At 41.9% G+C, this 26,698-nt stretch overlaps 3 protein-coding genes across 7 annotated transcripts in view; 2 read left to right on the top strand and 1 right to left on the bottom strand.

Annotated features, from left to right (window-relative positions):
* Positions 1-14,071, top strand: part of sgk1 (serum/glucocorticoid regulated kinase 1) — a 34,271-nt gene extending 20,200 nt beyond the window's left edge. For 2 of the 5 annotated variants that reach the window (XM_031870241.1, XM_031870242.1), the window contains 10 exons: positions 2,038-2,101; positions 9,664-9,739; positions 9,954-10,029; positions 10,191-10,379; positions 10,474-10,605; positions 11,310-11,546; positions 11,644-11,739; positions 11,985-12,140; positions 12,252-12,341; positions 12,585-14,071. In XM_031870241.1, the coding sequence (XP_031726101.1) occupies positions 2,038-2,101; positions 9,664-9,739; positions 9,954-10,029; positions 10,191-10,379; positions 10,474-10,605; positions 11,310-11,546; positions 11,644-11,739; positions 11,985-12,140; positions 12,252-12,341; positions 12,585-12,752 (1,284 nt within the window). In that variant the 3' untranslated portion in view covers positions 12,753-14,071. The other 3 variants (XM_031870243.1, XM_031870244.1, XM_031870245.1) reach the window with 3 other exon arrangements.
* A 3,515-nt stretch (positions 14,072-17,586) lies between these two features.
* slc2a12 (solute carrier family 2 member 12) lies at positions 17,587-25,981 on the top strand. The gene is made up of 5 exons (XM_031870246.1): positions 17,587-17,684; positions 18,137-18,239; positions 20,416-21,711; positions 21,979-22,101; positions 22,723-25,981. The coding sequence occupies exons 2-5, from the start codon at positions 18,161-18,163 to the stop codon at positions 22,857-22,859; spliced, it is 1,635 nt and encodes a 544-aa protein (XP_031726106.1). The 5' UTR covers positions 17,587-17,684; positions 18,137-18,160; the 3' UTR covers positions 22,860-25,981.
* The window catches only part of tbpl1 (TBP-like 1), a 5,952-nt gene continuing 3,456 nt past the window's right edge, over positions 24,203-26,698 (bottom strand). The window contains exons 7-8 of the mRNA XM_031870248.1: positions 26,504-26,598; positions 24,203-26,208 (exon numbers count right to left, since the gene is read on the bottom strand). Of these exons, the coding sequence (XP_031726108.1) occupies positions 26,126-26,208; positions 26,504-26,598 (178 nt within the window). The 3' untranslated portion in view covers positions 24,203-26,125. The remainder of the gene's footprint in view (positions 26,209-26,503; positions 26,599-26,698) is intronic.

Genomic DNA, 26,698 nt, shown 5'->3' with positions numbered 1-26,698 from the left:
TGTGTGTGTGTGTGTGTGTGTGTGTGTGTGTGTGTGTGTGTGTGTGTATGACAGCAAAAAGGAGAGGAAAAGATGGATAGGCAAAGCTGCTATATTGAGACTTATGTACATGGAGATGAAATGACCATGTCATCTGCATGCTGCATAAAGCGTCACCTCTGAATGGATGAACAAAGTGTTCTCACACTTAAACACACGCACACACATGCCTCAGCTTGTCTGGCTCTCTGAAAACACCTATGGGAGAATACTGAGTTTTCAGAGCTGCAACGTGGAATAGCAAACTAGGCTAAGATTGTATTTAACAGCAATACTTGCAGAGCAAAGTATATAGCAAAGATCACTAGTGACTACAACATCAAGGACAAGTAATATCTGACATGACAGTGTGGCTTCATGGGAATGCCCTGTGACAGCTGACAAACACACGGTTCATTTATGTGAAAAGGTAAAGTGTGACAGACTTATGTACTTGCTGTTGAGACCTTGTGTGCACATTCTTGAGTGTTTACTTGTACATTTCTGAGCCATTCAACCTGCCACGTTAGTAGAGCAATGTATTGACTATTATATTCAAAACGGTCACACACAAAGACATAAACACCACTTCACATGCACTGGTGGAAAGCAACTGCATACACTTACTCATGTACTAGTTACTTTCCAGATTGAGATTTTATATAAGACAACATATGATACATTTGTATAATACATTGCCTTGTTAAGGATTAAGCTTTATGGCTCGTGGCATTTTACAAAAACGCAATGTCTAGTCGGGGCCCTTTGTCTCTGAGTTGGTGTCAGTTCCACTAAAGAGATATATCCCCTCTGAACATGCCAGATTGTTTTATTTTGATAATGGTTTGGGGTCCAAATTATCCAAGATTTGAGAAAAGTCCCCAAAAAATGTTCATTCGTACTTTTACTTTTTAAACTTTAGGGACATTTTGCTGATAATATCTTTGTACTTAGGATTTTGAATCCAGGACTTTTACTTGTTATGGAGTATTATTCCATTCATTTATGGGTTTACTTAAGTAGAAGATCTCAACACTGCCCACATGTTGTCTTTGATAGATAAAGGGAGATAAATAGATACATTTGAAACTCTCTCATGTCTCTATGTACAGTTTGAAGATATGCTGCAAAGTGAACTTACAAGATCAAGAAGCAGTTCATCTTCTTTTCATGCTGGCGTTTGGTCTCACTAAAGCCTAATAACACAGTGTCGTCATTTTGTTAGAGCAGAGGTTTCTCACCGCTTTCATTACAGGACTCAAGTGATTTAATGCAGTCTCACCCTGGAAACCCAGCCTCGTTAAAACACGTCACGTGTGGAACCAACTGAAACTGGGACACGAACAAGTCTGGGTCAGAACCAGTGGTTTCAGAAATGTTGACTAAGAGTGCTGCTGTTCAAAAATGTTACATTTCTTAGAGTCACTGTACTCTTTTCAAGAGCTTATAAGCAGCTTAGATCAGTGGTTTCTAAACCCCTTAGTGTGTGCGCCTCCTCTTCACAGGTTACATTTGTTTGTTTGTTCAGTTGTGAAAGAAAAGAAAAGATAATTTGCTGTGTCAAAAAGATGTTATTTCTATGCTATCCTATCACGTTTAGCTTTGTCTTGTGACCTCCTTGTTTTGATCTCAACCCCCAAGTTGGGAACCGCTGACCTAGTTTGTAGCTTGGCCAGCTTATTTTTTTATTTATCTAACGTTAAAAAACGTTACAAGCCTAAGGGCTGTACAGTTCCACAATGCGTAGAACACCTTTTGTCATTCAACTGAATTCAAACATTATCTCCAAAACTGGATTTGCAGGGACGTACACAACAAAGCCAGCGTGTTGCCTAACATGTCATGTCAGTTACCAATGAATATGCATTTCTTATAGACTTGATGGCTTTGCAACTGAATCCATGGTCTGAATCTCAATTTGCTATGAGGGTGCATCTAATACTCAATGTATACTTTGCATGTTCTTGTGATTTATACATTCACTTTCTTTTACTGAGTAATGCCATATTTCTCCCCCAGGCGATGGACCTGTACTACCACAATCAGTCAGACGCAGACAGCTACTGTTGCCCTGGTGAAAACAGTAAGTCCCCGGCAATTAAACCTGTACTTTTGTATTCTTCCACTTCCTCCTCTCCTTCCTTCTCTCCTATCCATCTTTCACACCGTGACTCTCATTCCTCTGTTATCTCTCTCCGTCAGTCCTAGGTCATTTCTCTTTATTGTCCGCAGTTTTGTTTATTTTCACCTCATCATTCCAAAATAATCCTCTACCATTCATTCTCTGTTTTTCTCTTGTTTGTCGTTTGCTTTCCGTCCAAACGTGATGGCTGTGGGAGCAAAATGATTCAGCCTGCACACACACTGTGCAACTTTAACTCACTTCACTGTTCTAATCCAACCTCTGAGCTCCCATAATAACTGTTGTCCATAAACCAAGATTACTATTGTGTTGTTTTGTGGAAACTGGCCTGGAGAGCAAAACAGTACTTACAGACATAATACTGAGTGCTGATCATCATCACACAGTTACCTTTCCCATATCTGTTCACAGCTTTTGTCATTCGCTGCAGTAGATTGTTTCTGTCCCTGGGTTAAAGTCCAGCATCGTTTTATAGCCAACATGACTGTAAGTGACTGGTTTTAATTTTCCACCATGCCCTTTATTTGTGCCACAAACCACAGTCCAAACCAAAGTACACAGCATGTGTGCGTCTCATGCTTTGGCTTAAAGCCTATAAATTCCTTTTTTTATTGCTACCTTTACCTTTGCTGGGAATTTAGCATGAGCTCTGTGGGCATGTGTGTGTTTGAGCTCACCACATATCATTTTTAGCAACACTTTCCTTTAATTTGGACTCAAAAACAAATCTAATTCTGTGCTGTCTTTAAACTGCAATAGTTAGCAGATGAAAACTAATATTTGACATTTAATTTCTAATGCATTGCTATAACATTGTTTTACTATTTAATGTAGGACCATTCATTTCCGCTCTTCATAGCCCGGCGGTCGCGTGTGCTTTTATTGCATTTTAGTGCATGTGAGTGTTCCCCACTGGCTAGCTAATCGTCGCCACTCTGCACTGCTCTCATGCAGTGGTTACAGCTGACAACACCATTTCGGTTGATAATGCCGTCGATGCTGAAGTGTTGGATTATAATTACCAAGGCATTAATGTGTAAGTAGTATTTTACTGTTGTAGATGGTCGAGGCCTAACACATTTTCTAATCTATACACTGTTGGGTACTTTAACCTATAATATTGTATTATATTATGTTATATTATTATTTTTTAAATTCACAGGAGCATTAAATGGAGATACTCTAAGTACAAGTACGCTCTGTGCTACTGCAATAACAAAACTTTGTGGCAAATGTGCAGGTACCTGCTGCCTGCTGGAACATCTCTCAGAGAGAAATGTGAAAACCATATCAACCATAACAACACGCATAACACCCATGTTCAGATTAAAATGTTTTTCACTGGGAGTCGCCTGCCTGTTAATTATGGGAGTTTTCGGCACATCGAAAGACATCCAAGCAATTAGCCAAGCTGGTGACAAGCTGTTTCTGTGGCCTCGGCAGCAATGCTGCTACACCCGGTTGTTCCGAGCTCAGCAATTAGTGGCTTTCCGAGCACAAATAAAGTTTGTCGCATATGAGTTATTTACAGTGATGCAGTGATGTGTGTGACAGAAGGAGCAGCAGAGAGCAACGGCCGAGTGCCAGGGATGGATACGGTAATAATACTTATAGGGAATAGAGTTCTGGCTGTCCAATTTCACAGAGGAACAAACAGCAAACTGTGTGTTCTCTCACTGTGTTCTCATGTATGAAAGAGCATCTGCTGAGGATGCTCTCATTAAAACAAGTTAGTACGCTCATCATCTTGCTAAAGAGCAGTTGATCAGCATTTAAATGCTGACTTATTGTATAGTGCTCTTCTTCCTGAGATGCCAACATGTTTAGTTTATATGACGTGTGACTATATAGCCTGAGCATGTGTGTGTTCTCTTTTGTTCTCAGTGATTTAAAAATAATATCAACATAGCAGCTCCCTCTCTGAAGCTGTTGTTTACTCTTTTCTTCCACCATTCATGACACATCGCTCACCTGTGTCAACCTGCCCTTCTTAAAGGCAAACGTACACACCTACGCACGCAAATGTCCTCAAACTGTACTTAATAATCCTTAATTAAAGGCACTCCCAAACCAGAGTCAGTTTTTAGAATCTGAACATGTTGTTTTTTTCCATTATACCCTGAAGATTTGCAGTTAGACAGATTTAGTTGTGTGTACTGTATTCAAGGGCTGCCAATGACATAATCCCTGTTGCCTCCAATACAACCTAAATCTAGCCTTAATCCAGTAGCCAAATCCTTGCCTTTCTTTGCAAAAATGCTCTCACATATTGGGGCGTCCAGACGGCCAAAAACGGTGAAGAACGCAAGTTTTTCCACTTCACGTACTTCTGGATCTTTTTTGCATTTCATTCCCCATCTTTTCCCCCCCATAACTTACTGCCATTTCTCTACTGTCGCTACATAATAGGCATACAATACCCCAAAAACTTGTTTTCAACTTTCTTAATTTTAGCTTTTAAAACCTAAGAGTTCCTAGAAATAGTAACAGAAGTATTAGAACACACTATACATCTTTTTTAAATATATATTCATAGCTTCCTGTTGACTTACTGGACAACATTTCCTGGAAAGAACAGAAATTCTGAGAAAATAGAGACAAAGTTCTGAAACAATACGGTTTTGTTAAGTTCATAAGCAGCTTTGTATTTCTTTAACATGACTTCTCCATTATAACCCAGGTAAACCGGTTTTCCTTGATTATTTATTTCCATATGTGTTTTCATTTTTCGTTTAGCTGACCTGCTGTGCACTGACTATATACTAGCAATTAATTGAGAATTAAATAATTGCTAGTGTGCTTCCAAACTAGCAAATCTCTAGCAAATTATTACAAAACTCTGCGACCTAAAAAAATAAAGTGTTGCCAAACACACAGACCAGGAGTTACCTCTAACAGACAGAAGCCCAAGAATATCACATTTCAAACTGTTTGGTAGCCTGGCTAGCCAAACAATCAACACACACCGGTGGCAAAATAAAAGCCTAGCTGTCCTCTCTGAATGGCCGAGGCCTTTATGTAATGGTGTCATCTGGTTTCTCACCACCGAGGCTCATTCACATTCAACGCCAGATCAACTATAGCCACAAACATCCTCATCATCCCCGGCACAGAGAGCGGACATTATAAGACGGAGGGATTGGTGGACGAAAGAGATGAAAGGATTTAAGGGCTGGATGTCATCTGCCAGAAGACAGCATGAATACGGAGATATGTTACTCTTTGTGTGTGGGTATACTGTACGTGTTTATACTACAACTCTAATATCCTGCACCTCAACCCCACTGGCATTGCAGCTAAACCTCTTTCTGTCCTTGTATGTGTGTGTGTGTGTGTGTGTGTGAGTTAGTCAATTCCGGCTTTGGCATTGATGACAGTTCCACTAGTGGGTTGCATAACGGACTAGTGTCTCACATACAGGCACAGAAAGGCAACAAACACACAGCTTGAGTATTGTGGAGCCTCCTCTTGTTCAGGGCCCAAGCAGTCTGCCAATCCAAAAGGGATAGAGGGCCAGATAGGAAAAAAACTGAGTGGACCTTGTACTGCTCTCTCTCTCTCTCTCTCTCTCTCGCTTTCTCTCCTGATCTTACTTAACACCTCTCTCTCATTTCATCCCGGGGTATAACCACAGATGCAGACACAAGAGCAGTGCTCACATCCTGGCGAAGGTAACGTCTTCTTCATGGTCACTTTTAATCTTCACCTGTCACATATTTTAGTGGTTATTACTTGGAGGGGAAATGCAAAAGTAGCTGCTCATCATTCAGAATTTAAAACCAGTTTGCTTCTGTACATCTGTGTGCACGTTTTCAAGGGCATCGCCTTTCTTATTGTTTGAGAAAGCAATATGTGATGTATGAGGTTTTTGCTTTTTTTCCCACATGGACTGCTACTGTATAGCGTTCAGTCGTGAGATATTGTAGATTAAATGAATGAATGAATGTTAAAGGACGGCAACCTGTGCTGTCTCAAGGAGAAATACTCGTTTTCTAACAAACAGCTCCAAGTTCCCCTTTGGTGCAGTGAGGGAGAGGTGTGTTGGACACCTTGCGGGAATTTATAGGATGTACCCGATGTTTTAGAAAGAGTGTGCGTGTGCAGGTTTGTTTTGCCCTACAGCTCTGTGTGTGTGTGTGTGTGTGTGTGTCTGTGTGTGTGTGTGTGTGTGCGTGCGTGCACATCAGGTGGGTATGGGGAACAGATTAATAATAGATTTGACCTGAGTTAGGGGGGAAACAGAGACAGCAATAGAAAGTTGAGGCTATATTTAAAAATTGCAGAGTCACACATGCACAATGAACACAAAGATTTTCTGCAAGAGGCTGGGGGTCAGGAGCAAAAGAATACACACTCTCTCTCGCTCTCTCACACGCACACAGCCATATTCCTGACTCTTAGTCATAACTGCTGCTTGTCTTTGGCTCAGAATTGTCACAGTCTGATAACTATTCTGCTCAGTGTTGCTGTAGCACAAAAGCATACCTTCTCTATTAGATTTGTGACCTGTCGCTGGTTAAGAGCTATTCATCTCATCATCCTGTCTTCTTTGTTTATTTTTTGTTTGATCCACGTTCCCATTGCGTTTTCCTTACTGCAGAACCTGTGCATATACCTTCAGTGCTTTGCAACATGGTGTCCTCACATGCTCTACTCTCTCACACACTCAATAAGACAAAAATATTCAACATTATCCTGAGATAACCTCCTGCGTGTATGCACCTGCAGGAGTAGTCGGGAGAGCAATGCATCAAGAGTTAATTAGGGCTTCAACTTGTTGGCAACTCCCAAACTTTGAATTGAAGTGAACTCAGTGAATTTCCATTACCCGGGGTTACTTTTTAATTCGGAGCTCTGCAGGTAAATGACCTCAGCTAGGCTGTAGTGGAAAAAAACTGCCAACAAAAAAAATAAAATGAAGTAAACCAAATATTTGCATTCAACCTTTAACTTTAGGCCTTGTGTTTGCCTTTATTTGTTGTTGAAAGGTTTCAAGTGACATGCAGATGACTGAGAAAAATAACTAACTAATGGTTAGTGAAATGGTTCAGTGCTATAAAAGTGACAGTAATCATGCGGATTGATTCTATTTCCAGAAGCCTACTTAACTTTATTTGGCTCAAAAATCCATCAGTGTCCTGTGTTAATACCTTTCGATCTATTTTGTTGCAGGGGGAATACAGCTGTGATATGTCAATTAACAAATGTGTTATGTGTTTTGTGTATGAAATACAAGTGAAGTCTATATTTCCAATGGTTGAACTCGAAAGTAGGAGCTTATGAGAGAAGCATTTGAAGGCAGCACGCCCCCCCCCCCGCCCCCCGCCCTGAGGGAAACTCATTCAGCCTTCATGAAACGCCAAAGTGTAGACTGGAAGGAAATAGAGGCGGGACGTCTCCGCCCTGAAAAGAGGGAAGAAAACAATCTTCAGGATGGAAATCTCCAAGAGGAGGAATGCGGTGTAGTTCGATTACCTGTTTTGCCGAGGAACCTATAGCGTCTCTCCTTGTCGCGATTCGGGAAATAAAGCGCCCCTATGAAAGACAGAACGACCGCTTTGACGTGTAAGTAGGCTGCATATTCATTTTAAACCGACCGCGATGTGTTTCCCCAATCGAAATACAAGTCTCTGTAATATTCTCACGAGAGCCATATACTCTTGTAGGGAACTCTAGGTCTATATGGACTTGGTGTTCTTGTCGTTACCAGCCTATTGTGATATTTATAGCTTCTCTTTTAAGGGTAAAGCTAAAGCTCCCTAACCTACTTTCTGTGCGGTTGGGAAGAATTCAAGCACTGGAAGACATTGGCCTACTTGGGGGTGTGCTCCATTCACCCCATAATCCCTTGATCTGGATTTATGGTGCTGTTATGTATGGCAAAGCCTCCCTGATAAGGGAGTATGTTAAAAGTGCCAGAACCTTGGCAACTCTCTTTTGCAACTTGTTCTTGAGCCTTGGCGCTGCAGGCAATGAAATTAGAACCCCTTCAGATCTGAAAGGTTTGTTTGTGTTCTCTGGAAACTGAAGTGTATGGTAACATAGCTACTGGTGTATGCTTTTTTTCTCTAGGCAATTAAGACAATGAGAACCTGTGAATTTATACAGGTTTTTGGTGTTTTTACGTAATTGCCATTGTTGTATTTTGTTTGTAATGTGCATCAAAGTTGATTGTTTGCATTGTGTTTCTTTTTTTTAAAGAAATTGTGCGGCGCCAATTGTTTTTCTATGTATCCTTCCTTTTTACGCACGGTTATCAATAATAAATGTTATGTTATACCTTCTTGCATATTTACATTCCACTCAGGCGTGTTGATAAAACTTGAATAGGTGCCTTACATAACCGTATACGTAACTGAGCCCGTCTGCTCATCTGTGTGCCAGCGCGCAAAACGAGAAACGAGTGGCAATCTTTCCAAAATTTCATGCTGATCATCACATTAGAGCGCTTTGACTGCTTTTGAGAGCCAGGTCGAAACAGATTGTGGGTCTGATCTGTCTTTTTTTTCGTTTGAGTTGGATGCAGTCAGAAGTTTCCCCGTCTGTACTTTTCCACTACCAGCGTCTTTTTTTCTTGGCATCGGGCCCTCCTCGGCTCAGGCTCTCCCTCTCGTCGATACCAAGGGAACCTGCGTCACTCCCGGCGGTTTAAACTGAAACACAGCCAAATGGTGAAGCCGATATGCCAAGTTAGGAGGTTATTTGTGATTATTTCTACAGGACAAGGTTGCAATCCCAAGAGGGTTAGACGGGGAGCATGGATACACTGTTACAACTGGAGCTTGGAGAATAATCCCGAATCACGTGAATTGTTCACTTTTTGTACAGTTTATTCTGTGCTCCTGGTACATTGAGGGTCCCCATGTGTCACTTACTGGACACATCTGGATATCAGTCGCCTATATAATTTCTTTTCAGCTTTGTGTAAACTGAAATGTTTCTGTCTTGGTGACAAGTTCAGACTGTGTGACACGTGGGATGTTAAGCAAAGTTGCCATGGTGTTGCCTTTCCATGGCCTTTCAGTGCGTTGTGGGAAAGAACTTATTTATTTTCCTATTATGTTTTTTTTTTTGCCGCAAGCACATCGTGAGGCGCGGCTATGACGTGCAAGGAGCGCAACGGCCTCTGATTGGCCGAGCATAGGATCGATCATCTTCTCACGATCCATTTAGCTGAAAGAGATGTTTGCAGAGGATCACGCCCACCAGGGGGTGTGGTTGTGTGGAGCAACTCCTCCCCAGCCTCTTATAAAGCAACAAGCCAAAGGCATGATCGTTATATCTTATGAGTTCAGAGCTGCCGTTCTACTCATCACATCATGACGGTGAAAACAGAAACGTCTGTCCTGACTTACTCAAAATCTAGAGGGATCGTGGCATTAGTCACAGGTATGGAATCATAACTATTTAAAGGCGATTCTTCACCACATGTATGGACTACTTTTTGCTTTTTGTATAAAAATCGAAACATTCCTTTTCTTTCTTTTTTTTGTGTGTTGCAGCTTTTATGAAACAGAGGAGGATGGGTCTGAACGACTTCATTCAGAGGCTCGCCACAAACTCCTACGCCTGCAAGCAGTGAGTACCATCGGACTCATGTTATTGTTCTGCATTCACTGGAGGACAAATCATTGTGACACGCAACCAGAAATGCCGGTTATTTGTCCTCTGGAGAAGCTTTGTGTCTCAGTGTGACTCACAGATCAGCCGATTCACATAGAAACAACAACAAAGTGTGGATACTTTTGATGCTTTGTTGAATGAACTAAGAATGAACTCTTTCTTTTTTCAGTCCCGAAGTTCAGTCTATTATGAACCTGAGTCCTCCTCAGGATACTGAGCTCATGAACACCAACCCCTCTCCTCCTGTAAGTATATTTGCATTAAACAGTGAATTGTGTGCTTCCTCCTTTGTTTACATTTCACCGTATGCAGAGATACACACGCATATCCTCTGTTTACATGTTTATCATACATTTCGGGGTTCATAATGTGGCTCTAACGTCCTCATCTTCTCCCCCTCTCTCAGCCCAGTCCATCCCAACAGATCAACCTCGGTCCGTCCTCCAACCCTTCAGCCAAACCCAGTGACTTCCACTTCCTGAAAGTGATCGGCAAGGGGAGCTTCGGCAAGGTCCTGCTGGCCCGCCACCGTGCCGATGACCAATTTTACGCAGTCAAAGTCTTACAGAAAAAGGCCATCCTCAAGAAGAAGGAGGTAAATGTGGATGCAGTCGTGCTAAAAGTACACACGCGACAAAAAGGGGTCTCCTTGTCAAGCTCTCTAACCCCGTGCTCTTTGCATTCCTCAGGAAAAACACATAATGTCAGAGAGGAATGTGCTGCTGAAGAATGTCAAGCACCCGTTCTTGGTTGGCCTGCACTACTCTTTCCAAACAACGGACAAACTCTACTTCATCCTGGACTACATCAACGGAGGAGAGGTGAGTTACCGGCTGAACTGCTGCCAGTGAAAGATAAGGATGATGGAGGAGAAGCAGATGAATGAATAGGGTAGAAGGACATTTTAATGATGGCTATAGTTGGAGGAAGAAGGGAAGTTTTAAGAGGAATAATGTAGTGCCAGAATCAGAGATTAATATGAGGCAGAAACACAGACAGAAAGAGGGGATATCCTGTCATGTGAATCAAAATAGAAGTTGCCACTCTCTTGTCTTTCTGTCTGTAAAGGAAACGCCTCTCAGGAAATCACGGGGTGGGTTGGGACAGCGGGAGAGACTCTGGGCCAAAATTAGCAGCGCCTTTCAGACTCGGTGTGTGTCTAATCCAGCTAATTTCCTGCGATTGTTGGACGAGCAAAGACAGTGCTGATTAAATATGGGACACATTTACTTTCCTTCTCCCCTTTCTCTTTTCTTCCCCTCTTTCCCCCCTCTATCATGCTGCTCTCTCACTCCACCTCTGGCCCTCGTCTCATCTGTCTTCCCTTGTCAAACTTTTTAAGCCTTCCTGCCTCTTTACTCTCATCCGGTTTCCTCTCTGTCTCCGTATCTGTCTTTTTATCAATGTTCTTCCAATATCTGTTCTTTGCTCATGCTGATAATCTATATCGGAGACACTCGATACATAATCAAGACATTTTAAGTTTTGTTATTAAAAATATATCTTTTTTTTCTTTGTCTTCCAGTTGTTCTACCACCTACAGAGAGAGCGCTGCTTCCTCGAGCCCAGAGCCAGGTTCTACGCAGCAGAGATCGCCAGCGCACTGGGCTACCTCCACTCCCTCAACATCGTCTACAGAGACCTGAAGCCAGAGAACATCCTGCTGGACTCACAGGGTCACATCATTCTCACAGATTTCGGCCTCTGCAAGGAGAACATTGAACCCAATGGGACCACGTCAACCTTCTGCGGTACACCAGAGGTGAGGACAACATATTCCGGTGATTCCGAATTTGACAGCCCTCTGTAATATTGAGTAATGTAGCTTACCACTTCTCCGTGTCTTTTTCTGTCGACAGTATTTGGCACCTGAGGTTCTACACAAGCAGCCGTACGACAGGACGGTGGACTGGTGGTGTTTAGGAGCTGTTCTCTATGAGATGCTCTATGGCCTGGTGAGTGACATTGACATTCACCTCACGTGATTTTATAGTAAAGTTACACCGCCTCCTCAATTTTGTCTTAAATGTCAGAAATATTCTCTATAATATCGAGTGATACTGTACGCAGTGGTGCAATCTTATCTCACTTTTGTTCCACGTGTTTGCACATGCATGATTTAAAATGACGCAATCATGTGGATTCCTTGCTCCTTCTTGTTGGCCAAGATGCTAATCGGTTCTTCTTGTCCCTTCCCCAGCCTCCGTTCTACAGCCGCAACACAGCGGAGATGTACGACAACATCCTGAACAAGCCGCTGCAGCTGAAACCCAACATTTCTAACGCAGCCAGACACCTGCTTGAGGGCCTTCTTCAGAAGGACCGAACCAAGAGGCTCGGCTGCACAGACGACTTTGTACGTGCTTGGTTATTTAGTTGTATGTGTGTTTCTGTAAGAATTCATATTTAAACATTATGTGCGTTAAAGGACATTATTTAATTATTCATCATTTGTGTCTCTTCACAGACTGAAATTAAGAACCACGTATTCTTCTCCCCCATCAACTGGGATGACCTCAATGCCAAAAAGATCACCCCTCCCTTCAACCCCAACGTGGTACGTTCCTTTTTAATACCCAAATAGGTGTTGATTATGGCAGATTTAGGATTTTCTACAGTATAGTAGCCAAGGACCACAGACTTGCTATTGTCTTAGTCCTCAGTATTTACATTTACACAACTAGATCAACTAGTGTGAATTGTCGCTTGGGAATTCACACATTACCAGATATGGCGAGGTATTTTACAGCCTGACTAATCCCTACTTGTCCCCCCCCCCCCTCTCCTTCCTCCCTCCCAGACGGGACCTAACGACCTGCGACACTTTGATCCAGAGTTCACAGACGAGCCGGTGCCCAGCTCCATCGGCTGTTCCCCAGACAGCGCGCTCGTTACAGCCAGCATCAAAGAGGCTGCTGAGGCCTTTGTGGGCTTCTCTTACGCCCCATCTATGGATTCCTACCTATAGGATTTAAACACAGGCCATTGGCGGACACCAATTCAGACTTACAGGACATGGAATGTGGTGTGTCCACGCACTTGCATCTTGACCCCACCTTACATTTACAATTGGGGTGATACATTTTTCTGAACCAACCCCTGCAGCAACTCCGCATCTGCAAAGAATTGAAACATGTGTACTTGTCATAATTTCTCCAACTCTTAAAAAGAAGACGTGCTGCAAGAGGAAGCCTGCTTTCTTTAGATGACTCATTGAGGTCGTAATCCTCCATCTTACCCTGATTACCCGCACGATTCCTTCAATTTTCCACAACAAACACAAACTGCAGCCTTCAACCGCCCATCTCTTACCCGATAGTGGAGGTCCTTTGCACATAGCTCAGGCAGCTTAGAAGCCCCCCCCCCCCCCCTCACCCCTGAACCGACAAGCACACACACACACACACACACACACACCAACTTCCACCTTCTCTCAAAAGAGGAAGGCTGCACCCTACTGTTCCAGCCCTGACGTGTATTTCCATCCTCATCTATGTAGACAGTCTTTTGAGATTCTGTCCAACCACCCACGGGGGAGCTTCCTTTTGAGTTTTCAATAAGTAGACATGACATTCATTTGGTGCTTTGGTTTCTTCTCATTTACTTTCTGTGTGGTTGAAAAAGGGACTTATTTGAAGCTGAATGTTACAAAGGGGGATCTTTTATTTATTCTCTCAAATGTGCCTTTTATTTATTTTCTCTCCATCAGATCTCGCATATTTTGGGTTTGTCTGCGTCGACCTTAACGTTACCACGTTTCATATCACTTTACACCTGACTTTTTAGGTTACCAGAGAGGAACGGTGTAGCACCAAATCAACACACCTGTTGCAGCAATAACGTGAGACGTAGAGAACTTAAACAATGTTTCATATCTTCATTTGCACATAAAACAATAATGGTGATAGAGAGAGAAAGAGAGAGCACGGCTGCTAGGTGACTAAGAGAGTGATGTGTTCAGGAGTGTGTGTGTAGTTCTGCTTGCCAGCTGTGTCCGCCTTTTGTGGTCTTCCATTCACCTCACGGCGGCCGGCGGCCAGGCTGACGACATCGAAAGTGAACATTCCATTTTAATATTGCTGTAATGCAGTTTGATGGTATTTAAGTTTGTTTGTATATTTGAGTTATGTGTACTAGTTTTAATGTATATTATTGAACAAAAACTGACTTAAGGTATGCTTAAATATATATATATATATGTAACAATTCATGTTAAATGTACTGTAAATTTAAGATTTATGTGACCATGTCTGGTTTGCAATAAAAGTTTAACTTTATTACACCGTATAACCTTGTTTGTCATTTTTTTTTAATTGATTTTCCTTTAGTTTGACATTTGCAGATCATTTTTTACAAAACCTTGTCTTGACATTGCACCAGCGTCTATAGAAGGTAAGCACATCAAAGCATCTTTAAGTTATAGAGTAAACATGTAGAGAATAATCCGGTTAACGTTGACTATTCCAGGTTGGAAGGAGCTTGAGCTACTGGCCACTGGCAAACCTCCCACATTAGAGTAAAACGGACTTTACCCCCCTCCATGCGTCAGCAGCTTTACACAACAATTACTGTGATGTCCAAATGTCTGTGTGTGTCTGTGTGTGTGTGTGTGTGTGTCTGTGTGTGTGTGTGGAGGGGTCAGTTTGTGGGCAAATTATTGGCTGGCCTCAGATAACGCAACTCCAGGTTAAAGCATATTAATGATCCAGAGCAGAGTTCCATTGCACTAGAAGATAATTGATTTTATGAAGCTAAAGCTACAATTGCATGAATGATAATTCAAGTAGAAAATGATGTATCGTGTCTTCAATAAGATTACAGCAGGGTGTTTTGTTGACAAGTGACAATGCCTTTCTACTGGAGCTAAAGGTTGTGTTCATAGTTAGTTGTGTCTGCTGGGGTGTCTTTAAAGAGGACTCTGAATGTCGACCAGATGCAGGGGCTTATTGTGCAGATGACCTCTGACCTCAAACTCCCTGGGAAGTGGGTAAAATGAAAAAAAGAGTTTTATCACAAGGCTGTACATTATAAGAGTGTTGGAAAGGTGTTTTGGTGGAAACCCATACAATTTTTAACACGGTGGACTTGTCCAGACAACAGTTTGATATTGTTGGTCTGAGAAGTTGCTTGAAAATTCAGTGAGTCCAGTTCAAAATATCCACACGAGATTTATCAACATAAATATAATTGGGGAAAATGTTATCTTTTAAAGTAACTTCACATCTTTTTTAGAATTTAAAAATCCTGACATCTTTCAAACTTATTTTCTTAAAATAAATATCTACACAAAGCCAGTATTGTGTTACAGACAGTCAAATTGTATTGGGCCAAAGATATTCTATAATGTTTCCAGATCTGCTCAGCAGCAATAGTCCTGCACTGCCATCTGCTGGCCAAGTCTTGAACTGATGAAGTAAACCAGTTGCTCTTACTTCAAATATGACATGACAGACATCGTGCTTTTGTTCGAGCAACTTCAGCTTTATCAACCCTCAATTACTTATTATATTTAATACGTGATCATAAAGAAAACTGTATCTATGCCTGTAATGAATATGTATGTATAATGTACGTGTCACATTTTAAAATGTGGTGGCAAACATATATATTTTTTCACATTTGTAAACATAAACATTCTAAGTGGAACCATACGTGTTGCATTTGTCTTTTACTGATATTTTACATTTTTTTACGACATAAAATTAAAAAAATGTAATGACATATTTTACCACATCAAATATTATGACTTTTTATGATATATTTTCTGACATACCATACTACGAGTTTTTAATTATATTTTTCCTGCAATACTCTGACTTTTTGTATGACATTTTACCAACATACAACAATAAGACATTTTAATTTCCACAACATTGTTTATAAAAAAAATACCCTGTCTGTATATATACTATTTTAGTATTTTAATTCTTTAGTTATGCTTAGTTACTGTGGATTTTTTTACTTTTTTACTTAGTTGATACTCTTACTGTTTATTACTTATTTACTTATTTATATTACTTGTTGCTCTTGTTTTTTTACTCTGTATCTTGTGTGCACTGTCCACTTCGCTGCTGTGATCCTGTGAATTTCCCCACTGCGGGACTAATAAAGGATTATCTTATCTTGTTTTGTTACTATTACACGATGACTTTGTTATGTATTTTTTGAATATTAAAGCTATATAGTTTATTTGTAGTAAAAAGTATTTGATTAAATGGAAGTGTGTTAGTAGTATCGCTCTAGCACGTAGTGCTCATATGTGTGCATGTGTCTACTGAAGCACCCTCCCACCTCAAAACCTAAAGGTGTAATTCAAACATCGAATAAGTATCCAAAAGAAAACATAGGCTACAATAAAATATGATGCATTAAGTGTCTCTAGTGTGACCACAGTTAATAATTATCTTTATTGTCCTTGGTGAATATTGATTTAATAATATAACTTTCTAAAATTGTATTCATTTTGGTGGTGCATCTGGTTCATGAGTACTACACCACTCAATGTGGGGTAACAGGAGTTCCACAAGGTGGCACTGTTTTACTTTTTACTTGGTGTCTTAACTTGTAATGAAGCATGCTTATTAAAATATATAACTCATCTCCCGTTTTCTATCAAGTTGTCTACCACTTTCAATCAGTTAAAATAGCTTACTTCAGGATATTTCATTGTAGAGGCAAGTGTGATTTTAAATATTCTTGGTTTGACTCATAATGGAGTGTTTTTACAATGTGGTTCGGTCTATACTTAAAGGATCTATCTACTTCAAATCAAGTTTGACCTTTTATACCATCAATATGTGTGTTTGCTGATTATGTTGCCACTATTTTCTTGCTGAGTGAGTAAATCTTTAATTGTCTTAAATTAAGAAGAAAAAGAAGCCTCGCCATCACAAAGTTTATTTGACTTAGTGCAGCTTAGTCATGTCCCTGCTGAGACACAGCATTCCTAGATAGTATTTAAGCAACGCTAAACCGAGATAAGAAATGACTTTCCATAGGACCATTTACCTTGTCAACCTGTTGTATAATAATAAGTGATTATTTGCTGACATATTAATGACCATTACAAGTAGGCCACCCATAGTTATCTTGGTTACTGATTTATTACACAACACACACCTACACAAAGCTGCCTTTGTAAAGTTAACTGAGGATGAAATGGCAGATCAAAAACAGGTCACTATAGGTCATGTCTGAATCTCTAAATACATTTCCAGAAAGGAGGGCCAAACGCAGAACGTTGCATGCACTTAAGGATACATTCTGTCATCTGTGAAGCTGCAGGGCAGGTGTGACAGCTCAGTCCCGCAGCATTCATAGAAACAGGACATGCACCTGCCCCGCAGCATTCATAGAAACAGGACATGGGAACCGAGCAAAACAGCAGGTGGCCACCCTGTTTGTTTTCACATGCAGTATCAGAGAAAGACCATGATTGATGCAGGTGTAGTTACTTTAAAGTGACGATCACTGCAGAAAAAGAAAACAAACGCTTCATAATTCTTTCTAACGACGACTGTAAACTATACAAAACAGCACAGAGAAAGATATGCATATCACTAGTAATTAGTCTCTTCATAATGTAGCACAAAGAAGTCATATTAGCCACACTCTTCTATTACAAATGCATTGAACAATACATAGTGTCAGCTTGACACGTTTGAACCAATAAGGATCTATGCTAGGCGTTTCAAGACTTAATACACGTTTCTAATTGGTGGTTTGGCCAGACATGGGCGGGGCTAAAGAAGTGCTTTAGCAAAACAAGTTGCGTGTGTGCACCGACACGAGAGAGAGAAGAGTTGGGAGTAGAGGTAGAGCGAGAAAGTTCCGAGGAAGAAACCGAATGACCGGTACACACGAAATTAAGATAAGAACAGAAACACCGCTGGGTTGTCAGGTACGGAAGTGTCACATTTGTTAATACGTTGCCTGAAGTGAAACTTGTCCTGAGGCGAAATTCGCTTAAGTGTCACGTGAAATAGGGGACAAGTCCCATATTTGAAGTGATTGTGTTAGAAAGTGCTGCTAAATTTGGTTTTCCTTGGTGGTCTTTGCTTTCTGGCTTCCACAAAATGACCTTGCAACATTTTAGCTCAAGTCGGGGACAGAAAACTAAAACAAAAACACAGAAAATGAAGTCTCATTCAGTAGTCATTACATATAAATATATCAATTATGACCATAAGGTGCTGCTGTGGGGAAGTGCCCAGCTGTTTATACCGATGCGCTCGTGCATGTACACTGACAACGTTTTTTTTAGTTTATGATTTAGACCAACGTTTTTTTACTCTGCATAATTAATGATGTTTCTTTGTTTGAATGTGTTGGTTTGTATCTGCTTTTATCAAGGTCTACTGGTAGAGGTGGTTGACAATGGACCCCAACAGTGAGACCAAGATTTTGACTTCTAACCCCTCTGAGACCCAGAACCTGGAGCAACAAGGAAGCACAGGTACACAAAAAGAGGGCAGTATCATTTTTTTTATGAGATAAAGGATCATGTTTTTTATGAGATAAAGGATCATGTTTTTTTTAAGGTGGATACAAGTCTACACCCTACCTCCCTACAGCGTGCACTCCCTGAAATCGGTAACTTGGACCGATATAAAAAGAAAGTCCCGTGCAAAGTTATCCAGATAAATCAGTAAACCAGATCTTGCAACATGTCATTCAACTAAAACTAGAATGTAGTTTGCTGTTTCTTAAACACTGATTTATGATGAAGCCAAAAATTGTTTATAACTTTTTATATGCCTTGTGTCACTCTAACCTTGCTGGCGTTATACCAAATATGTCACATGCACTCATCACAAACAGCTTGTCAACGGGCACAGATTAAATCTATTGCACGGACTAAATGGAGCATGTGGAAGAGGAGCTCGTAGACATCTGGACAGGACTCAGAGAGGAATCAGAGCATAGTTTCTGGGAGTTTTTCCAGCCAATCCATTCTGGATACACGGCGAAAATATTACAAACAATAATTGAGGATTTAAACTGACAATACTGGGTATTGCTATCAGGAGTGAATAAGTAGGATTGGTTCAGCCCTAGCTGTTTCGTGGCAGAACATAAATTAAAAATGTTGCACAACAAGTTAATTAGTTAAGTTAAAATGGAAATTGGAGCAGGAACTAGGCCAACATAGAGGCAGTTTTGAGTACTTTGGCAGTTGTCTGTCTATGCACAGACTTTGTCACCGCGATAGCATCCCGACCGTGCAAGATGCAGTCTCGAAACTTTACAGATGTGTGGCTGAGATCCAAATAAAGCTGAGTTTGAAGATGGGTGTGGTCCGAGCAAGGGCACCGAAAGTAGGAGGGTAGACAGTGGGGAATGTGCCTTTGGCCCCCACCACTTTTTACGCCCCTGGTCCGATTTGATCCCAAGATGCTCTCTGGTGTTAAATGTTTCAGGAAGAAACCCCAAATAGAAATGTAACTACAGGTCAATGACACAGTAGCCGAAAGTCTCAATACAAGAGAGTACAGTCGAACATGTTCAATATTGCAAGCCCGTTCATACATAATGTTTGTTATGGAAAAGGATTGAGAGAGGGGTATGAAGTGCAACAGTCAAAGCAAATGACTGTATAGGACCCCGCAGTTTGCAGCTGCATCTCTGTTTTTCCTGCATGTTGCGCCATGAGAGTTACATTAAAACAAAATGAAAAAAAGTCTCCCTTGCAGGATTATTAGGACAATTGAAATTAAATAAAGTCCACAGCCTGTTATAAAAATGGACGTAGCAGGTTTAAACAACCATAATTCAAGTGCAGTCTCCTTTATTCAAAGCTGTACTTCAGCAATATAGCAAAACAAGTACAAGGATCTATTGTGAAGTTTATGACATATGAATATCAAAAGGCCATGCATATCACAACAGTTAATATATATATATATATGTGTGTACATGCTAAGCTCATCAGTTTTGCTCCATTCAGACTTTTTTCTTTCCTATCTCTCTAATGATAAGGAACATCTGTCAGCTCACAGTGATACATTCAAAATAAAACGTGTCGGCTTAAGCCGCTCATACACTCAATGGCTCACAAGACTGCCTCAGCATTCTTCTTGTGAACTTCTGACCTCTAATTCCGCATAGTCAGCAGTTTTAAAGTGACTTCTAGGTCGGGGGGAGAAAAAGCTGTGACTCTGCCAAAAAAGTTATGACACACAGTTCCTTCAAATAAATTACAATATGTTTTTACTTTTGTGACCATTTACCACTTCCCGTCCCCCTCTGACATCATGCTGTCATGTACGTACTGTACCTGTTCTGATGGGTGATTTAGGTCCTCATTTCATTGTGACTCATTTCTTCGACTGAAGGTTTGTTAGTGGAGTGTTTTTGGTGAGATTATCACACCGTTAACCTGATATCTGCAACTGCACATGCATCGAAATTCTACGAGCTTTAAACAAGAACACTCACTCCAAACATTACAAAATTTTGCGAGAAAGTTGCCAAGTCAGCAACACTGACAGCCATTCCCTTCAGGCCTCCCGCCAAAGCCACTTCCCCAAAAGGATCGTTAATAAGATAAACATATAACTAGAAATGTGCTGTAACCATGACTTGACACGTTATCTCACATCCTCTGACTCGCCCTCTGCCCCTCTCTCCAGGCAGCAGCTGGCTGTTGCTGGTAGCGGCTGGAGCGGCCTCTCTGAGCGGCCTGATGCTGGGCTATGAAATGGGCGTGACCTCTGGAGTCCTGCTGCAGCTGCGGGGCCTCCTCCGCCTCTCCTGCCGAGAACAAGAACTGCTGGTCAGCTCCCCCCTGCTCGGCGCTCTCATCATCTGCCTGGCTGGGGGTCCCATATTGGACCGCTACGGCCGGCGCTGCTCTTTGCTCCTGAGCGCGGCCCTGGTGGTCGGCGGGAGCATCGTGCTCATCGCGGCCAGCTCGCTCATCACGTTCACACTGGGCCGGGTGATAGTCGGCATGGGAACGGCGCTGTCGGGGTCAGGAGCGTGTCTGTACATTGCGGAGATCTCACCGAGGGAGAGGAGGGGCCTGCTGGTGACGCTGTACGAGTTTATGTTGGTTGTGGGTGTGATGCTGGGATTCAGCTGTAGTTACGCCTTCACTACTCTGCCCCATGGCTGGGCGTATACGTTCGGGCTGGTAATCCCCCCGGCGCTGCTGCAGATCAGCGTACTTGTGTTCCTCCCACCGAGCCCACGCTTCCTGGTCACCCAGGGTAAAGTGGAGCAGGCCAGGACAGTGCTGGCCCGAATGAGAGGTGGGGCCCCGGAGCATGTGGAAAAGGAGCTCTTAGACATCAGGACAGGAATTAAAGAGGAATCAGAGCATAGTTTCTGGGAGTTGTTCAGTACCAAGGCCAACTTGCGCTCCCGACTGCTCACAGGTGTGGCCTTAGTCTTCCTCCAGCAGGCTACCGGTCAGCCCAACATCCTCTCCTACGCTTCACCGCTTCTCCGCAGTGTGGGCTTCGACAGCGACGCCGCAGCAACCTTGGCCTCCACGGGGTTCGGAGTGGTCAAGGTAGTTGGCACCATCCCAGCCGTGTTGCTGGTCGACAGCGTGGGAACCAAGAGCTTTCTGTGTGGGGGTGCTGTCGCAATGGGAATGTCGCTGGTTGCACTCGGTGCATTAACGCACCAAAGCCACACTAACCTCACCAGCCTGTGCACAAGTCACACTACATTAAACCACACACGTACAGCGTGGGATTTAAACGAAACCTCTGTAGACTTGGGAAACAGTGACATTTTTTTAACTGACCTCCCCGAACAGTGGAGCAGCGAGGAGTCACAGCGGACTACCAGAGCAGATGATGGGGTCGGGGAGTCGGGAGGAGGAAGCACTTATGGAGGAGGGTCCTCCTTACTGAAGTGGGCGTCACTGATCAGCTTGCTGGTGTATGTGGCAGCCTTCTCCATTAGCCTCGGGCCAAGTAAGCACCAAACCAGTCAGCGTGTTTAGTACAAAGTACATACATAAATATCTTACATACACATCATACATACAGGTTAAGTTGAAATGCTCCAGTTTCCCAGATAAAGAAGTGTGGACTCTGATGTAAAAGCCTTCAACTCCCCACACACAATTGTCAAATATCAAAATTCTACAATTCTATTCTGGATCATGTTATTTGTATTTATGCGTTATTAACCATGTTCACTTACATCCCTGAAAGTGTGTCTATGTGTTTTCTTTCCAGTGGTGTACGTGGTGCTCAGTGAGATCTTTCCAATGGGAGTCAGAGGCAGAGCTGTTTCTGTGGTGTCGGCTGTAAACTGGGCCACTAACCTGCTCATCTCCATGACCTTCCTCACAATTACAGGTGTGTGTGTGTGTGTGTGTGTGTGTGTGTGTGATATTAGTTACATTTAATAATTGTAGGTTCAAGTTAATTTGACTGAAACTGTCTCTGACATTCACTAGTAGATCCGTTTCTGTTCTGCAGATGATAATTGCAGGTAAACAAACATTTGAACCACTGCACAGCTTTATGCTCTTCAGTTTGTATTTCCATATGTTGTCAATAACAGGCAAAGAAATAGGAATCTAGCAAACTCTATAATGTTCACAGCCAGAGATTTTGTACAAAACCGGTTTCATTGGTATGCTCTCTGAAGAAAAAAGGTGTGTCTCACCTTTTTTCCTCCTGCTCGTCAGTCTCACTGCTCATCTGTTGTGGAGCCATAATACTGCAAAGTATACTGTATAGTGTATAGGATTTGCAAAATAGGAAGACCCCGAAAACAGTCAAGGCTTGACCTGATTTGCCAATCTTTCTTACTTGTGAAGTACCTCTAAACTTCATTAAAACATCTGTCGCCAATCGAGCCAACTATGCATACTAATGAGGAGGCGAGGTCACAGCACGCAAAACATACACGTATGCTGCCTGAGGTCATGCGCGGACATTTAAGGACACATTTCTTCACTGTTATCTTTCCAGAAAAGATTGGTGTGGCCAACGTGATGTTCCTCTACGCTGCCATGAGCTTTGTTCTGCTGGTGTTCGTCATCTTCTGTGTCCCCGAGACCAAAGGTCGCACGCTGGAGGAGATATCGAAAGAACTGGCTAAGAAGTAAATGGCAGCTTACACGTGATCTTAACGTTGTCAGTGTATCTAATAAACTGATTTGTGGAAGTGGAAGCCAGATCAGCAGCAGCACGACCACAGAGATTTCCGATAGTCCGACTTTTTTAACGGACCACAACCGAACACCTCACCTGAAGGAGAGCGGAGAGCAAAGGACAATAATATTAGCACTGTTAAGACTTTGGGGTACCACTCTTACATCTCACCCACATCTGTACTGTACATCCCTGGATTCCTATAATGACGTCGTTGTCATATAGTTCCTTCTTGCTACATGCTGTATGTATGTAAAGGAAAAGATCAACAGCAAAGGGATGGTGGAAATTGAATATATAGGAAATAATTAAATAATGGAGAAGTATGTGTGAATTTGCTCAAATGAGGATATCTCAGGGTTCACTCTTGCTTGTTAAAAAGCAGTAAAACAAAAAGATAAGAATAGGGATTGAATATATTTTATTGATTTAGTCCCCTTCTTTCTTTGTGTCCCTATTTAAGAATACAGCAGAAAGGGGCATTTTACCTTAAGACCAGGATAGAAATGACTCCCCACCAGCCAGCAGAACTAATGAAGCTCCTCGAATGAGTGCTCACACTGTACTGCTACAATGTTCTTTCCATTTTGACATGACATTGCGACGTCAGACATTATTTACATTTACAAACGAGAGGCCATCTTGCGGTGGGATCACACCAGCTGCAATGCCAAATTGGGCCAGGGGTGTAAAGAGGGGGGGGGGAATGACGACTAATGCCCCCTTCCCAACTTCCCACCCCCTTACATCTGACACCCTTGCTCGGACCACACCCACCTCCAATCTCAGCCTTCATTTTGATCTCAACTACACACCTGTGAAGTTTCCAAATCCAGTGAGTGGGTCAACGGCCTCTTCAACCTCTTCGTCTACACATCTGTAGAGTTTCACGACTGCATTTTGCACAACTGCGACGCTTCGCGGTGACGACATCTGTCAAAAAGACAGAAATATTAACACCTGGTAAAGTACTCAAGGACTGACAGTGGTAGTTGCTGCTATAATAGGTGGCCTGGACCACAAAGATTTGCTCTTTTGGACCATGGGGGAAAAAAATCAAAGATGTTCTAAATGATTAGACGCTAATCACTTCAAATGTATTCAACATTCTTTGGATTTCAAATGATTTCCTTTAACACAATATTATTTATATGCTGCTCCCTGTTTTATGTAATGTAACAACATTAACAGGCCTCAAACCAGTCATGCTGCAGAACAAACTGTCTACCACAATCTACACGGTGACCGATACATGGATAAAGACCACGGGTGTCTCTTTCTTTACATTTTATGGGAACAAGCAATCAATTTTCTCTGTTACTTGTGTCTGAGATGCCAAAATGATACTTAGGTGATTAACAGGAGGGATGTTTACTGCAGGAAAGAATGACTTGTGTGTGGACCTGTTCACAATTAAAATTGCACATTTTAAAATCTGTACTTTGATACCTCATCTTTTTTTTCTTGTTGGAAAATGTAGAAATGTATTTGTATTGTGTCACACTGAAAAGCTTGGATAGCCATTGAAAGTGCTTCAATGAGGACGTGATGACAATGAGAGTAAATCAGTAGTCCCGTGGTGGCGTTCTATCATCAACCTTTATTTTTATACAAAATACAAAATTCTGAACAAATGTCACAAATGCTCAGTTGACACTGGTTCAAAAAGTCCATCCCAAATACTGGAGACAACATGTCCAAGTCTTTTTTTTTAATCTTTTCCATCAGATCCAATACAGAAATCTACATTGCCTGTCATTAGGTTTTCACATTTAAAAACACTTAGGAAAGCTATATTCTATGAAGGTTTATTGTTAAGGTACTGGCTAATACTATAAGCATGGGCTCTTTGAACACTGTGCATAACATGCTCCTTCTAAAACTCAGATGAATGTACCGACAAACCTGTTGACGAGCAACAGTGCAGAATGAACTGCCATGTTTGACTTAACTGAATGGCTGCATTTGTAATTTTGAGTTCTTCACTTAAACATCACCAGAGTTTCTGTTCCTATGCAGCGATTTCCAAGACCAATTCTGGACAGAGTTTAATAACTTTATTCCTGCGCCAATTTTCAACGCCTTGACTTGTCTCATCCCAACTTTAGCCTGGGACTAACCAGTAGCTGTCTTAAGTGACAGACAGCTACTGGTTGGTATCAAGTATCTGCCTTTGACTTCAGACAGCATCCGGTTAGCCCAGTAGCCAGTAGTTGGCTTAAGTGAAAGCGAGTTAGGGATCTGTGGCTCAACACACCACCTGAAACATTAAATATCCTTTAACTTTTCAAAAAGTTTCATTACATTCCAAAACATTTATGACAGAGATCTTGATCTGTACATATTTCATCTTTACCTTGTGTTTAAAAACTATTGTTAAGAAATGAAATCAGATCATGTGTGTGCATTCTGATCCAATGCCACAGTTGAGAAACAAGAACATATTTATAGTGAACTAACCTAAGTAAGTAAGGAAACCAACCATTAAAATCAGATGAATGTATATTGTGAGTTATGGAAATGTCCATCTGCAGAAGGACCTGCTCTTACTCCGAGTCCACGTGTAACAGTCAAGACTTAGTCTGTGGTTAGACTGCTGCTTCCCTCTTTGGGCAGCACTACGAGGAACACAGTGGACGCCTTGTGTTTGCGTTGACGCGTCGACAAACGAGCCAATGGACGGAGAGCCTTCCAGAAGAAATTGGAAGATGTGACGTCGTCTTGTATAAAGGGTTAACGGTGAGGTTTCTTAGTGTTATCCTACGGTACTGATGTTTCGCAATGATCACAACTGCTAAGCATTGAAATGGTGAAGACTGTTAAAAAAAATGGTCTTTCTGTGTCCATGCAAAAAAATAAAAACAGCCAATTTACCAGCGACAGCGAATAACTGCCTCTACCTTCAGTGTCGTGTCAAGTTCGGTAGACCGGTTTCCCCCGAAGGATACGACGTTTAAAGACGTACTTGCAAGTTTAGGCTGTTAAAATCCCAAGAGCCACACAATCCACAACAGCAATACATTTTTGTGAGAGGGACATTTTAAGACTCCAACTGGGGTTGGTGGAGATTTTCTTTAAAAATCCAGGTGACACAGTCTGTTGATCGGGTTAGAAGTTTGTGGCTGTTGCCGCTTCGATCAAGCGAGTAAATCCAAGGATAAGGTGCTTCCTCAGTCATGCCTTCTCTTTCCTTCGATGCCTCCTTCTGCAACTTTGTCTTTTACTTGCAGCGGGGTCTCTGAACCTCGAACAGCAGTGGGTAAATCTCCTCAACAGCTGTGGCCACATTCTGCACATTTGGTCCTGAACCATGCGATAGGGATGAAAGCATAAGAATAAGCTTTGAGTACAATTAACAGCAAAAAAAAACAATAAACCCCATATACAGACAAATGCAGAATAGCAGCAGGCATAAACTATGTCACCCTGAGGGAAATGCCTTGAGGAATTGGGTTATTTACAAGCCGCTTTTCTGGTTGTAACGGACTACAAAAGTGCGTTGCGACAACACAACCTCAATCCCATAAGCTGGAGTGCCCTCGAACTGTTCGTGAATGAGGGTGAGAGAGTTTAGTCTGCATGTAGGTGTGAGAGGTACCTGTAACTGTGATGCTGCCAGTAGAGAACACCTGTACAGTAGCCTTTATGTGTTTGATCCTGTACGTGGCAGCAGGATGGAGCTCTGGTTCATAACTGACAAAAACAAACACTGTTAAGTATTGTACACTTCAGGCTTTCAGCACATAGAAAACAAGTACATACACAGCTTTGAGAGTTTTGCTATATATATATA

Source organism: Anarrhichthys ocellatus, unplaced genomic scaffold (assembly GCF_004355925.1).
Source record: "Anarrhichthys ocellatus isolate YVR2014 unplaced genomic scaffold, GSC_Weel_1.0 scaffold52, whole genome shotgun sequence".
NCBI lineage: Eukaryota > Metazoa > Chordata > Actinopteri > Perciformes > Anarhichadidae > Anarrhichthys > Anarrhichthys ocellatus.
The sequence above is the reverse complement of the archived record's forward strand: the minus strand, read 5'-3'. Positions and strand labels throughout refer to the sequence as shown.